This window comes from Schistocerca serialis, chromosome 2, assembly GCF_023864345.2.
Source record: "Schistocerca serialis cubense isolate TAMUIC-IGC-003099 chromosome 2, iqSchSeri2.2, whole genome shotgun sequence".
Classification (NCBI taxonomy): domain Eukaryota; kingdom Metazoa; phylum Arthropoda; class Insecta; order Orthoptera; family Acrididae; genus Schistocerca; species Schistocerca serialis.
Window position 1 is genome coordinate 296,123,111 of NC_064639.1, and position 13,352 is coordinate 296,136,462.

At 37.9% G+C, this 13,352-nt stretch overlaps 1 protein-coding gene across 1 annotated transcript in view; it reads left to right on the top strand.

Moving 5' to 3' along the window:
* LOC126457061 (NFX1-type zinc finger-containing protein 1-like) overlaps nt 1–13,352 on the top strand; it is a 378,517-nt gene that overhangs the window by 178,016 nt on the left and 187,149 nt on the right. Inside the window, exons 9-10 of the mRNA XM_050093060.1 lie at nt 7,631–7,946; nt 12,276–12,533. Of these exons, the coding sequence (XP_049949017.1) occupies nt 7,631–7,946; nt 12,276–12,533 (574 nt within the window). The remainder of the gene's footprint in view (nt 1–7,630; nt 7,947–12,275; nt 12,534–13,352) is intronic.

Consider the following 13,352-nt stretch of genomic DNA (forward strand, 5'->3'; position numbering starts at 1 on the left):
AAGCGTCTTGCATGTTATACATTCAGTTGGATTGTTCTGTAATCTTAGGTACGCTGAGTCTTTTAGTAAAAGATCCATTTTCCCCAAGTAACCACAGAATTATTATTTGGGAAAAATGGATCTTTTACTTGCAGACTTGACATACTGAAGATAACAGAACAATCCAACTTAATGTATAAAATGCAAGATGCTTTCACTTTTGAAGAAGAATTCATTATTTGACTATGTTCTTAAAAAACTTCAACCTGGTGCTGCAATCCTGCTGAGATTATATGGTTTGCCTACGTTACACAGGCAAGGGTTTCCTCTTTGGCCTAATGTCAGCAATTTGGGTTCTCCTACTAACAACTTAGCCAAGTATTTAGTATCCATTCTCATTCCCAGTATCGGAAAATGCAAACATTATAATTCCAATTCTGTAGTTTTTATTCAGTGTTTGAAGTTTTTGTGTCACAGTCCCATGGACTTGCTCATTAGTTTTCATGTTGTGTCACTTTTTACCAGAGTTTCTCTTGAAGATTCTTTGCAGCTAATTGGTGAAGTATTTGACGAAGAAACAACAAAGCTTTGTGTGTATGTGTTGACATCAACATACTTTTTATCTAATGACAAATATTTTTAACAAGCAGATGGAGTGGCTATGCGGAGTCCATTATCCCCCATAGCCATCAGTTTGTTATTGGAGATTTTGAGGACACATCACTGAAGACAGTGTTGTTAAAACCAACTTGTGTTTGGAGATATGTCGACAATACGTTTACTGTGTAGCCACATGGGAGGCATGCTCTTTATCGTTCCCAGATCATTTTAATATCTGCAACCCAATATTAAATTCATGATAGAAGTTGAAAAGGATGGAAAACTTCCATTTTTATATGTCTTGGTCTACAGGAGGGATGATGGGACATTAGGACACAGTGTTTATCGTATGCCCACACATATGGACTGATATCTTTATGCATCAAGTTGTGATCTGCTGTACCAATGCAAAGGGGTCCTATACATTGGTAAAAAGAGCTTATGCCATTTCAGATGCAGATAGTTTGACACAACATCTGGATCATCTAAAGCAGTGTCCAAGCAGAATGGTTATACTGAATCAGATCCATCATGCTCTACAGACTGGACCTTTATGGCAACTTTCAAAAGATACAAGTAAATCAGTGGCATTCCTATCTTTCGCAGGAAGCATACCCTCAAAAAAAGAAGAATTTCAAAGAGATTTGATATTAAAAGTGTATTTCATCCGCCAGCTAAGACTAGAGTGCTGCTTGGCTCAGTGAAGAATGATTGGCTTTGAGGAAGTGTGTTGTCTACATAATTCCCTGCAATTGCAAGAAAGTCTATGTTGGACAAATGATTCATACGGTCCAGGATCGATACGTGGAGCACCTTCGTCACAAACATTTGTTTCTCCCAGAAAAATCTGCTGTTGGGGAACATTGTCTTACCAAAGGATATAAAATGTTGTATGATGAGACATAAGAGGTTGCCCCTGCGTTGTGTTATTGGGACTGTGTAGTGCAAGAAGCTTTTGGAATCCTGCTATCTGACAATATTATAAGGAGAGATAAGGGGTATCATTTAAGTAACAGATGGAACACTGTTTTGTTTGACTTTAGAAATAACTATCTTTGATTCAGTCATCAAAAGGTGTTAACAGTGTTTGATATTGATTTACTGTTTCAGTGAGTCTTCACTACTGGTACGCTCTCGTGCATTGTACTAGAGGACAGTTACATTCGTGCATGCATGGTGGACCTACTGGAGGTATCCAAAATAGCTACTGATGCAGTTTGAGTTCCGGAAAGTTAGTGTGATGGCTTACTCACCTGAAGATGGTGACTAGGTGGACTGCCGAAATATTGTGTCAAGGTAATGTTATATTCTGGCTGTAGATCCGATATAAATATCATCGAGTACTCACTGTGAAAGTTTACTGAGCCACTCTTTGCGTCTTAATCTCATTTGACATTGTGGGTGCCAATCACTTCACCCTGTATACAGTGGTGTAGGTTAGTGTCCCATGTATAACATCTTGCAGCTATTCACCAAAGTGTATCCTTGTATGTGAGTAATGGGCTTAAAATAATTTCACTGATATCTTAAATGTAATAGTTTTTTCCAGAGTAGCAAAGGGATTCCTGGCGTGCTGAAGGTTGTGAGTTTGAATCCCGTCAGGTGCTTCAGTTGTTAAATCTTTATCAAAATGGTTTTCATCATTGTTTTTATTCAGTTAATTGGTTTAAATGTAGTTTTTTTTATTTTTAATCCTGTACTGATTTCTGCTAATAAAGAAATACACTTACTTCATTGCGTGCTCTCAGTTTTTCTTCCTATCATTCTTTTCTCTTAGAATCTTGGTGCATGTGATATTAATTATTATTAAGCATCTCCTTGTAGTTGCAAAGCACCTTTCAATATTGTAATAAAGCAACTATGGGTAATAATGGTCACACGGATGAGGAATTTAGTTATTTTTAGTTATGCATCACAATATTTAAATAAACATAAATTCTAGTTGCACTATGGACCAAAAAATGTAGATAACTATTAAACAAAAGAAAGGATTATAAATATAATGAAATTCAAGGAAAATTAATAATAGGAATAATGAATCCTGTAACCTGGACAAAAATATAATACAAAATGGAAAAAATTAAATTTAAGTTAATACATAAAAATAATTAAAAGAGCACACACAAAGATTCCAAATTTAAAAAAAGTGATACGCAGAAAAAATAGAAGCGAATAAAAAAGGTAATACAATGAGTAAAATGACATAGCAGAGGATTAGTATTAAGTAAATTATATTTAAACCAGTTACCTAAATATAAATAATGATCAAAGTCGTTTTGACAAAGATAGAAAAATAAAAATTTTGAGGCACCTGTTGGGGTTTCAAACCCACAACTATCAACATGTCTGGAATGCAGCTTATTCACTACTCTACCCTACCACTCTGGACAGCACTACTCAATTTAAGGCTCTAAAGGATCACAAAAAATCCATTTTCATCTATTGCTCGCAAACAGTGGTCCACTTTGGTAAATGGCTGTAGGATGTGATACCTGGGACACTAACCTTCATCATCATATAAATGCTTTCAAAAAGTCAATCCCACCCTTCAGGACCTCACCTTGTTAGTGTATATATTTATCAAAGGAAATCAGGCATCAGAATAATACAAAAATTTTATTTACACATTTTGGGTCATGAAGTAAGAACAGCAAGTAGAATGTGATGGAAACAGTATAGGTATAATCATCTGGCAAATATTATAGCCCTTTTGACTTCCATTTTGGAAGAAAAATTGTCTTTCGAATCATGCCTTATTTTACAGCCTGAAACTTTTATCCAGGGACAACCATTCTTAAGAATCCACCTCTATATTTTTGAAACTAATGTGAGGCGCATGATGAAGGGTACTGCTAATTGTGTCATTTATTAAGGTATCTTCTGTTCTATTCACACAGGCAGTATGAGAAGAATGATTGCTTAAATGCCTCTGTGGATACTGTCATGAGTCTAATTTTCTCTTTGTGGTCCCTAGCCCTTTAACTGCTCTGGACGTGTTAATGCATGCGCCTTTGTACCTGTCCCTGTGTGCTCTGAACGTGTTTACGCCCACCACCAGTCCTTCTACCTGGTACTCTGAGTATGTCTACCCGTAGACACGTCCAGAGTACCAGGTAGAAGGACTGGTGGCGCGCGTAAACACATTTAGAGCACACAGGGACAGGTACAAAGGCATGTGCGTTAACACGTCCAGAGCAGTTAAAGGGCTAGAGGTGCCATGCATGGGTGGAACATTGGTGTTCCCGGATTCCTTATGTAATATAGCATCTTGAATATTTGTATGTACGCTTTTGCAGGATACTTTGTGTATACAGGGGGTAGTCAACATTTTGTATCTACCGCCCACTTTTGTATCTCTGTTAGTAATAAAATTTTTAAACCACCCACTATTTCCACAGTAATGGCCATTTATAAACTAAGAAAGTAACTTCATGTCATAAAATTTATAAAGTAGAGTTGCCACAAGTGAAAGCATATAATAATATTTACTTACGAAATACATTGTGTCAGAATTTTATGAAAACCTAATGAAGATATCTTTAACTTCCTACCACCCACCATGAAAGCTGGAACACCCGCTAATGGGCAGTAGGGACCAGTTTGACTGCTATTGGTGTAGATCTTCAAGTCTCATGGTTTTCAGTATCTTAGTGTGGGTCAAATAAACACATGATTTTCTGTGCTGCCCTTCTTTGAAATTGTTCAATATTATCTGTTAGTCTTATTTGGTATGAGTCCCATACACTTCAGCAATATTGTAGGATAGCAGATGTTTTATATGCACTCTGCTTTGTAGACCAGGTATTTGTATGAGTTGACTCATTCTATTTGTGACTCTTTGGTACTGTAATCATTGGATAGTATATTTTTGTGTATAGTGAAGTGCAAAATTTGCTTTTCTGAACATTTAACCCTTTCACTGCTGTACTCTTATATAAATGGATGGCAGCTGCTACACATCAGGTGCTATGCCTGTATATATACGGGTTCACTTTTCAATTTAAAATTATCTGTTAAGGCACCACACACAGGTTTTTCATCTGCTTTCATGACACTGGGGGGAAAGGGTTAAAACAACTTTCTATTCTTTGCACCATGCTATCTTATCGGACAGTACTATATTATAGGTAAGTGCAACATCTGAAAGAGTCTGATGTCACTCTTAATGTTATTTGCCATATAACATAAGCAACAAGGGTTCCAACACACTTTTCTGGGGCACTCCTGAAATTACTTCTACATCTGAGATAACATGGTATTTCCTCCCTACCAAGAAATCATCAGTCCTCAATACAGTCACAAAGAGCTGATAAAAAAACAGCAGTAAGTATAATATTTATCCAAGGTTTCCATTACCACCTTTTTGTAGCTGGAGGTAAGATTGTGTGAACATTGCAAGGTATTTACAGTCATATGTCACTGTGTGAAGTATTAGATTAGATCAGATTAGATTTACTTTCATTCCAATTGATCCATAGTGAGGAGGTCCTCCAGGATGTAGAACATGTCAGAAAAACAACAATACATGACAAATATTTACAACTAAAACAAATAAGCTAATGTGCCATTCCACAGGTTCCAAGTGGAATGATAGCCATTTTTTAATTAACACTTTATGAAAGAGTCATTTTACAAATACTAATGCACTGAATTTAAAATAAAAAAGTTTTTTATTTATTTATAAAGTGATAAACGTGTAATACAACTACTATAATACTTATTTACAATGAACACATTACTGCACTGAAATTGTGCAGAAGATATACACACAAATCAGTTGGATTTATTGAGAAATTCATCAATGGAGTAGAAGGAGTTGGCCACCAATAAATCTTTTAGGCTTCTCTTAAACTGAATTTCATTGGTTGTTAAGCTTTTTATGGCTGTTGGAAAGTTATTGAAAATGTGTGTTCCTGGGTAATGCACACCTTTTTGTACAAGACTAAGTGACTTTAAATCCTTGTGAAGATTATTCTTATTTCTATTATTGATTGCATGAATTGGGCTGTTGGTTTGAAAAAGTGATATATTTTTAATGACAAATTTCATTAAGGAATAAATATATTGGGAAGCAGTGGTTAGTATCCCTAGTTCCCTAAACAGGCTTCTGCAGGATGTTCTTAAGTTCACACCACATATAACTCTTACTGCACGTTTTTGTGCCTGGAACTCTTTAGCTTGGCTTGATGAATTACCCCAAAAAATAATCCCATATGACATTGTGGAATGGAAGTAAGCATAGTATGCCAGCTTTTTCATTTTTATATCCCCTATGTTTGATAATTCGCATTGCAAATAGAGATTTGTTAAGACACTTCAGCAGTTCTGTAGTGTGTTCCTCCCAGTTGAAATTATTATCAAGCTGTTATCCCAAGAATTTAACACTGTCCACTTCTATCTGCTTGTCATCGTATGTTAGGCATATACTCATGGGACACCCCTTACAAGTTCAGAACTACATATAGTGTTTTTTTCAAAGTTTAGTAACAAAGAATTGGCTAGGAACCAGTGATTAATGTCCACAAATATTTTATTAGCTGATCTTGCTAAGACTACACTTGATTTGCTATTTATTGTAATGTTTGTATCATCGGCAAACAAAGCGAACTTGGCATCTGGTAATATTATTGATGAAAGGTCATTAATATACACAAGAAAAAGTAAGGGCCTCAAAATGGAACCTTGTGGGACCCCACATGTAATTAGATCCCAGTTGGATGATGCCTGATAGCTTGATACATGTCTCTTTCCTAATAACACCCTTTGTTTCCTGCCAGAGATATAAGATTTGAACCTTTTTGCAGCATTTCTTGTTACACTACAATATTGTAATTTATTTAAATGATATTGTGATTTACACAGTCAAATGCCTTTGACAGGTCACAAAATATACCAGTTGCCTGCAATTTTTTGTCTGATGAATTAAGCACATTTTCATTGTAAGTGTAGATAGCCTTCTCAATATTAGAACCCTTTATAAATCCAAACTGTGACTGTGACAGTATGTTATTTGAGATAAGATGGTTATAAAGCCTATTGTACATTACTTTTTCTAAAATTTTTGAGAATGCTTTCAACAGTGAAATTGGACAGAAATTTGATGCTATTTCTTTATCTCCCTTCTTAAACAGTGGCTTAACTTCAGCATATTTCAACTATTCAGGAAATATTCCACTGATAAACGACTCATTACACAGATAGCTTAATATGTTACTTAGCTCAGAATCAAATCTTTAATTAACTTTTGTTGATATTTCATCATACCCACTAGATGTTTATGATTTTAAAGATTTTATGATGGACATTATTTCTGCTGGGGTAGTGAGGATCAAATTCATATTATGGAAGTTACTTGAAATGTCTGGTCTGAGGTATTCCATAGCAGCATCTACCGAACCTGACAACCCCATCTTTTCAGTAACAGTTATAGGTGATGGAGTGAATTTTTCCTTGCCTGTAATAATAGTGAGAGATTGTATTCCGATCAATGCCAGCCACAGCATTTACTCAGAAATGTATCAAAATATCATGATAGAGTTAAATTGTCAGATCTCTTTGTGTTCTGAATATTTTTGTGAGCTTCCTAGAGGGTGTCAAAGTCCCCCCCCCCCCCCCCCCTCTCTCTCTCTCTATCTCTCTCTGTGTGTGTGTGTGTGTGTGTGTGTGTGTGTGTGTGTGTGTGTGTGTGTGTCTCCATTTATGTTTGTGTACATTCATGTGTCTCAAAGACAAACCAAAAATTTAAGATGTCATACAGACAAATGTAAGGAAGAAACTAAATGATGTACAGTCTGTTGCCTTTTGATGATAAAGATATATTCATTCTGTTCTTCGCAAAATTGCACTGCAATATTTTAAATAGCTCATTCATTGTATTTCTGGGATGTATTTTTATTGCTCACAGAGACAGATTAGCTGTGTTTTTCCAAAAAAGTATTGAAATTACTCTATGTCAAATACATTGATGTTGGCACCTATTTATAAGGGGAATCATGGCAAGTACTCTTTATGATTATGATTTTCAGTTATTCCAGTTTTATTTGTTATTCAGGATTCCGCAGCAATGTCCATTGGGCCACAAGTGTCTTAAGAAATGTTTCCAAGATTGTGGAGATTGTAAGATGCCTATGGAGAAGGTGCTTCCTTGTACACATGTAAAGACCTTAGCTTGTCATGTCAATGCTAGTGAGTACCAGTGTCAGGAAGTAGTGGAAGCTGTACTGGAACCATGTAGTCACAAAACTAAAAAACTTTGTTTTCAAGATATTCAAAAATTGCGTTGTCCATTTCCATGTGAAGACAGGCTTGTTTGTGGACATAGCTGTGTGAGAAATTGCCATGCAGGAGATGATCCAGACCATCTTGAGGTTTGTAGCAATTAGTAATTTTATATATATATCACCATGATTGACCATGAAATGTAAGCATACACATTGCTGAAATACTGTATATTCTATAGTATCTTCTCAGTATGTAGTGTGATAATCTTATCTTTATGTTGGAATGTGGACAAACAATGGTTCTGTAATCATCAAGCGAGGAAGTTTTTCTGTATTGTTCACACTCCTGCCCAAATTACTGGGTAAGTTATTTTAATGTGCTTCAGAGTGAGTCTTTCATCCTTTAATCAGTGATCAAACTAACCGTGATCATCTGAGTTGTATATTTAAGCTGAATGTGTGGCCATTTCTCTTTTAAGATATATTTTTAATGTATTTGTACATTACTGTTAACCAACTTTTACTTGTAATCAGACCATTTGAGGCTTACTCCATTTATTATTAGTGGACAATCAGTAAGATGTACCTGGGAAAATGCTTTGCAAACGATCAAGTTTTCCGTTGTTTTTGACTGGTAGGACAGCCACCCAAGTGCATTAGTGTTGTTCATGTTTAGTGATATTACGAGGTCTGGAAAGCTGTGTATAAGGGACATGAACAGCATCAGATGTAGAGCAGTCTCCATCAGGGACACACAAATGATTTGAACTCATGTGGAACAACATTATCAGCACCTGACATTTTGAAAGAGGCCTCATTGTGGGTGCTCATTTTGCCACCTGGGTGGCCGTGCAATATCCAGATTTGTGGGGCAAGTGGATGTGACATTGGCCCGATGATGGGCTGCATAGGAACGTGAGGGCAGGCAAACTCATCATCGAGGTTCACGTCTTTGCCTGCCATCCGATAACAAGTGATGGATTCCTTCATCACCCTGTTTCATGCTGCACCATTGATTGGAGACTGGCAGCAGCCAGACTAGGGAATTACCACCCAATGCATTGACTGATGTTAACACCCCAATACAAACAGCTGTGTTTTGGAGTGGTGCCATGATCAGGGAGCATTGACTGCTGATGAGAGCTATTTCATTGCATTCAGTAATGAAGCATGGTTCTGCACTAACTTGGATGACCCATCATCAGCGAGTATGGCTGTGAATTGGGAGAGGCCCCATTCTTCCAATAATATGGAGAGACACAGTGATGTTGCTCCTGGTGTCATGGTGTAGAGAGCCACTGGGTATGACTTCAGGTCTTCGCTGGTGGTGACAGAGAGAACTCTTGACAGCTCAGCCATATGGCGCCTTATGTGTTACCTCTCACGACAGTATTGTGCTCTCATTTTTCGACAAGAAAATGCTTATCCACAAATTACACATCTCTGTGAACTGTCTGTGTGATGCTGAGGAACTCCTGTGGACAGCAAGATCCATAATACTGTTCCCGACTGAACCTGTGTGGGACCAGCTTGGATGTTTAACTCTGTCCCAGTAGCAGCATCCAGGATGTAAAGGACCAGGCACAACAGTTGTAGGCCAGCTTCCCTCAGGAGAGGATGCAATGGCTTCATGACACCCTTCCAATCCAAGTCATTGTATGCATCCAGGTCAGAGGGGGTCAACATCATACTGATAAGTGGGCTCATACTGCCAACTTCTTTGTAAATTTGACTTGATTTTGTGACCACTGAAATAATGTCACACACCCTCTCAATTCATGAAGTTCACTTCATTTCCTCCTCTCTTCCTCAGTACTTCACTTTTTTTGAGCAGGCTGTGTATATTATAGTTTTATTACATTATGAGGAAAGATCATGAATATTTGTGGAAACATGCTGCAGCCATATTTGATTTTTATTACACATTTTAAATATACTGATAAGTGGCTGTCATTTGTGTTGTAATGCCAGACAGACATTGAAGTCACTAATACATAAAACTTCCTGGCAGATTAAAACTGTGTGCCGGACTGAGACTCGAACTCGGACCTTTCGCGGGCAAGTGCTCTACCAACTGAGCTACCCAAGCATGACTCACGCCCTGTCCTCACAGCTTTACTTCTATCTGTACCTTGTCTCCTACCTTCCAAACTTTACAGAAGCTCTCCTGCGAACCTTGCAGAACTAGCACTCCTGAAAGAAAAGATATAGCGGAGACATGGCTTAGCCACAGCCTGGGGGATGTTTCCAGACATAGGTCCCGAGTTCGAGTCTCGGTCTGGCACACAGTTTTAATCTGCCAGGAAGTTTCATATCAGTGCACACTCCGCTGCAGAGTGAAAATCCCATTCTGGATTTTGTGCGTGGGCCATTGACCAAAACGATTCCATAGGAGTGAAGACTTCAGTCGCCTCATTAAGTGCATACTGTCATACTTGGCAAGGGCACTGATAACTATAGCTGTTGAGCACCCTGAAACATAGTTGAATCCCAGGCATGGGCATTGCAAGGGATTTGGTGACTGAGGCACATCAGCCAAAGGCCATACAAGCAGTATTTGAATAGCTGTCTTAAATACTGTTGAGAAATAACCTAATGAGGTAAACTCAAGATCAAATATTATTCATTAACGTGGCCTAAATTCCCATAATATCACACAAGCAAAGAATTTGTGACCTGTGTTGAAATTGACTTTTCTTATCTAGTGCAGTCTGTGCTCTTAACTGTTCTCTGAGTGACTTGAGATTAGCCATCTAAACAAACACCCGAGACTTGAGAACTGACTGTGTCACTAAGTGAACTATTGACTGACTGCCTATGAAGACCTTGTGTTCTCATGTTCCATTAACTTTCTCTTCCTACCCCACCTGTCTTCAACATGTCAAGTGTTCCTCACTTTTCATGGAGTGCAACTTAACACTTTTTCTGTTGTGTGCTTCAAAGGTTGATTTCAGGTAGAGAGATGCCCTGTCCTTTATGATATTGTGTAATTCTAGGCTTCTCATTGGTTTCCAGTGATGTAGTGTAGCCCTCTCTCTTTTTCTCTCACAGTGCACAATATCTGTCATGCACTGAGTACTTTGGTATTATTCTTTTTGCTCACTTTACTCAGTTCAGTCTTGTGAACATTAGACCATTCTGTCTGATGCCAGTGAATGTTTCCCACTGTGGTATCTTTTCTTCATTGATTATGTATTATTACTCATCCTTTTATTATTTCAGAGCTTGGCTTGTGCTCTTACATGTACAATAATCACCACCTCCATCATACACAACTGAAGGCCGTACATAGTGCCTACAAAGTACCAGACGACTCAATGTGACGACAGCACGAGATGACCGCCATCCTGTCCATGTGGCTGTTACAGACATAACAGCTTCATCCACAGTGTTGCAGCACTGTAACGGGTGTGGGCATGTCTGCATCGACAATTTGATGCCATCTTCTGCATGATGGACTTGTGGCATGCAAGCTATTGCATCGACTTACATTGACCAGAATCCACCAACACCACAGACTGCAATGGGTACATGAAAGCTGACACTGTCATGCTAAGTGGTAAAATGTAGTGATTTCGGATGAGTCCCACTTGAACTTGTCCTAGAGTGATGGCCCCATATACATTTGATGCTGCCGTGGTGAATACAATCAGACAAACTGTATTGTTGGAGATCATAAAGGACAAATACCAAGTTGGATGACTGGAGCACCAGCGACGATAACAAGCGATCTCAACTCTTGCATCCTGAGGACAATGTGAATAGCTACTTCTACACCAGGGAGGTTTAACAACCCAGTGCACTGCCTCTGCTGCAGGCCATCCCACGTGCCATGTTTCGGCAGGGTGATGACTGGCCACATGTGGTGAAGAATAAGCAAACCTTCCTCGAAGAAGGAGGGGTACGACTGCTTCCCTAGCCTGCCGTTTGCCTGTTATGTCGTCCATCGAACATGTTTGGGATATGGTTGGTCAGCAATACGTTAGTTTAGGCCCTCCTGCAGCCATAGTCAGTACTTCATGTATGCGCCTACAAACTGTGTGGCAGAGTATTACCCAGCAACATGTTCAGGCATTCTTTTATTCCACACCATGACATCTAGCGGCTCTGATTGCACTACACAGTGGCTCTACTCTGTACTGTATATTCACAGTCACAGTGCATGTACAGGTCTCTAAGCCTAATCATTCGTGTAGTGTCATGTCCCTAATCAGTGGAATAAATTACATTTTGATCACATCTCTTTGTCTTGGTGTTTCACTTTTCTTGAAACTAGATTGTTCTTGAGCAGTCACGTTCTTGTTAACTAATCTTAATGAAGAGTACGTCAGTAGGCTATTGTGCTGTGCAAGTTAGGTTGCAATAATTACTCTTAAACATAGAACAAAACACTGTTCTAAATATATTTTTTAAACCTGTTTCAAAAATTATTTTGGTTTGATTTCTTTAATGTTCTTCAACAGATTTCTTTTACAGTACAAATGTAATAAACCTTGTGAAAAAAACAATGCTGTTTGCAAAAAAAATCACAAGTGCTACAAGAAGTGTTATGAGGAATGTGGAGAATGTGTTGTCGAAGTCAAAGTACAACTAAGTTGTGGACATACGCATCACATACATTGCAGTTCTGATCCATCAGAAGTGAAATGTCGTAGGAACTGCAAGCGTACAATGGAATGTGGGCACAAATGTCATCTTCTCTGTTTTGAGCAGTGTGGAAATTGTGCAGTTGAGGTAAGTAGAGTAGTTGCTTCAGAATTTATACAATTTGTGAATAACTTACGTTTGGTGAAGGAAGAATATTTTTATTTCTGTTAGGAATATTGTTGTTTGTATTATCAATGGTGCTATTGTGACTCACTCTTCTATGGCAGCAATTGTGTGTTACACCCTCAAAACTACACAACAACATGAGACAAAAGTCAATAAATTTACAATAAAGTAAGTTGATTGTCCTGAGCCAGTAGAAAATTAAAGAATTTCCACAACTACTTCACTTTGCATGCAGGTTAATTGAGTAAAAACCAGTTTGTCATATATTAACCAAGATGTAGCGATACTGCTGCAGGAATAGTGGTTAGTTGTGCTGGCTGGCTTGCTACAGGTCACCAATTCAAACCTAACAATCAGGAATTATTTGTTACTTAGTATTCATTATTACTTGAACGTTTTTCAAATGTATTATGTTTTGTTGTATTCAGTGTTTGTATGAATACCAGAATTCTGGAATATTCTTTGTTTCTGTAAATAGCTACACTATCCATCAAGGAGTTCTGTTCTGTTCTGCTTGTAGATTGCTGTGAGTAGTAAACATGGTTTCAGTTTTAAGTGTTGTACTTCATTGATGATCCTGCCTTCAGATTTGGACTTGATTGTACTTTTAAAGACGTGACATTATTTGATTGGGACGCCAGGTACTTTGAAACATATACATACCTAAGGCTCCAGTTAGGCTATGTAAAAGCCATTTCCTACGTGGACAGTAACCAGAATACAAGCACGAGATTGTTGCTAAACTCTATATTATTTAGGAGAGAGATGGATTCCAAAACA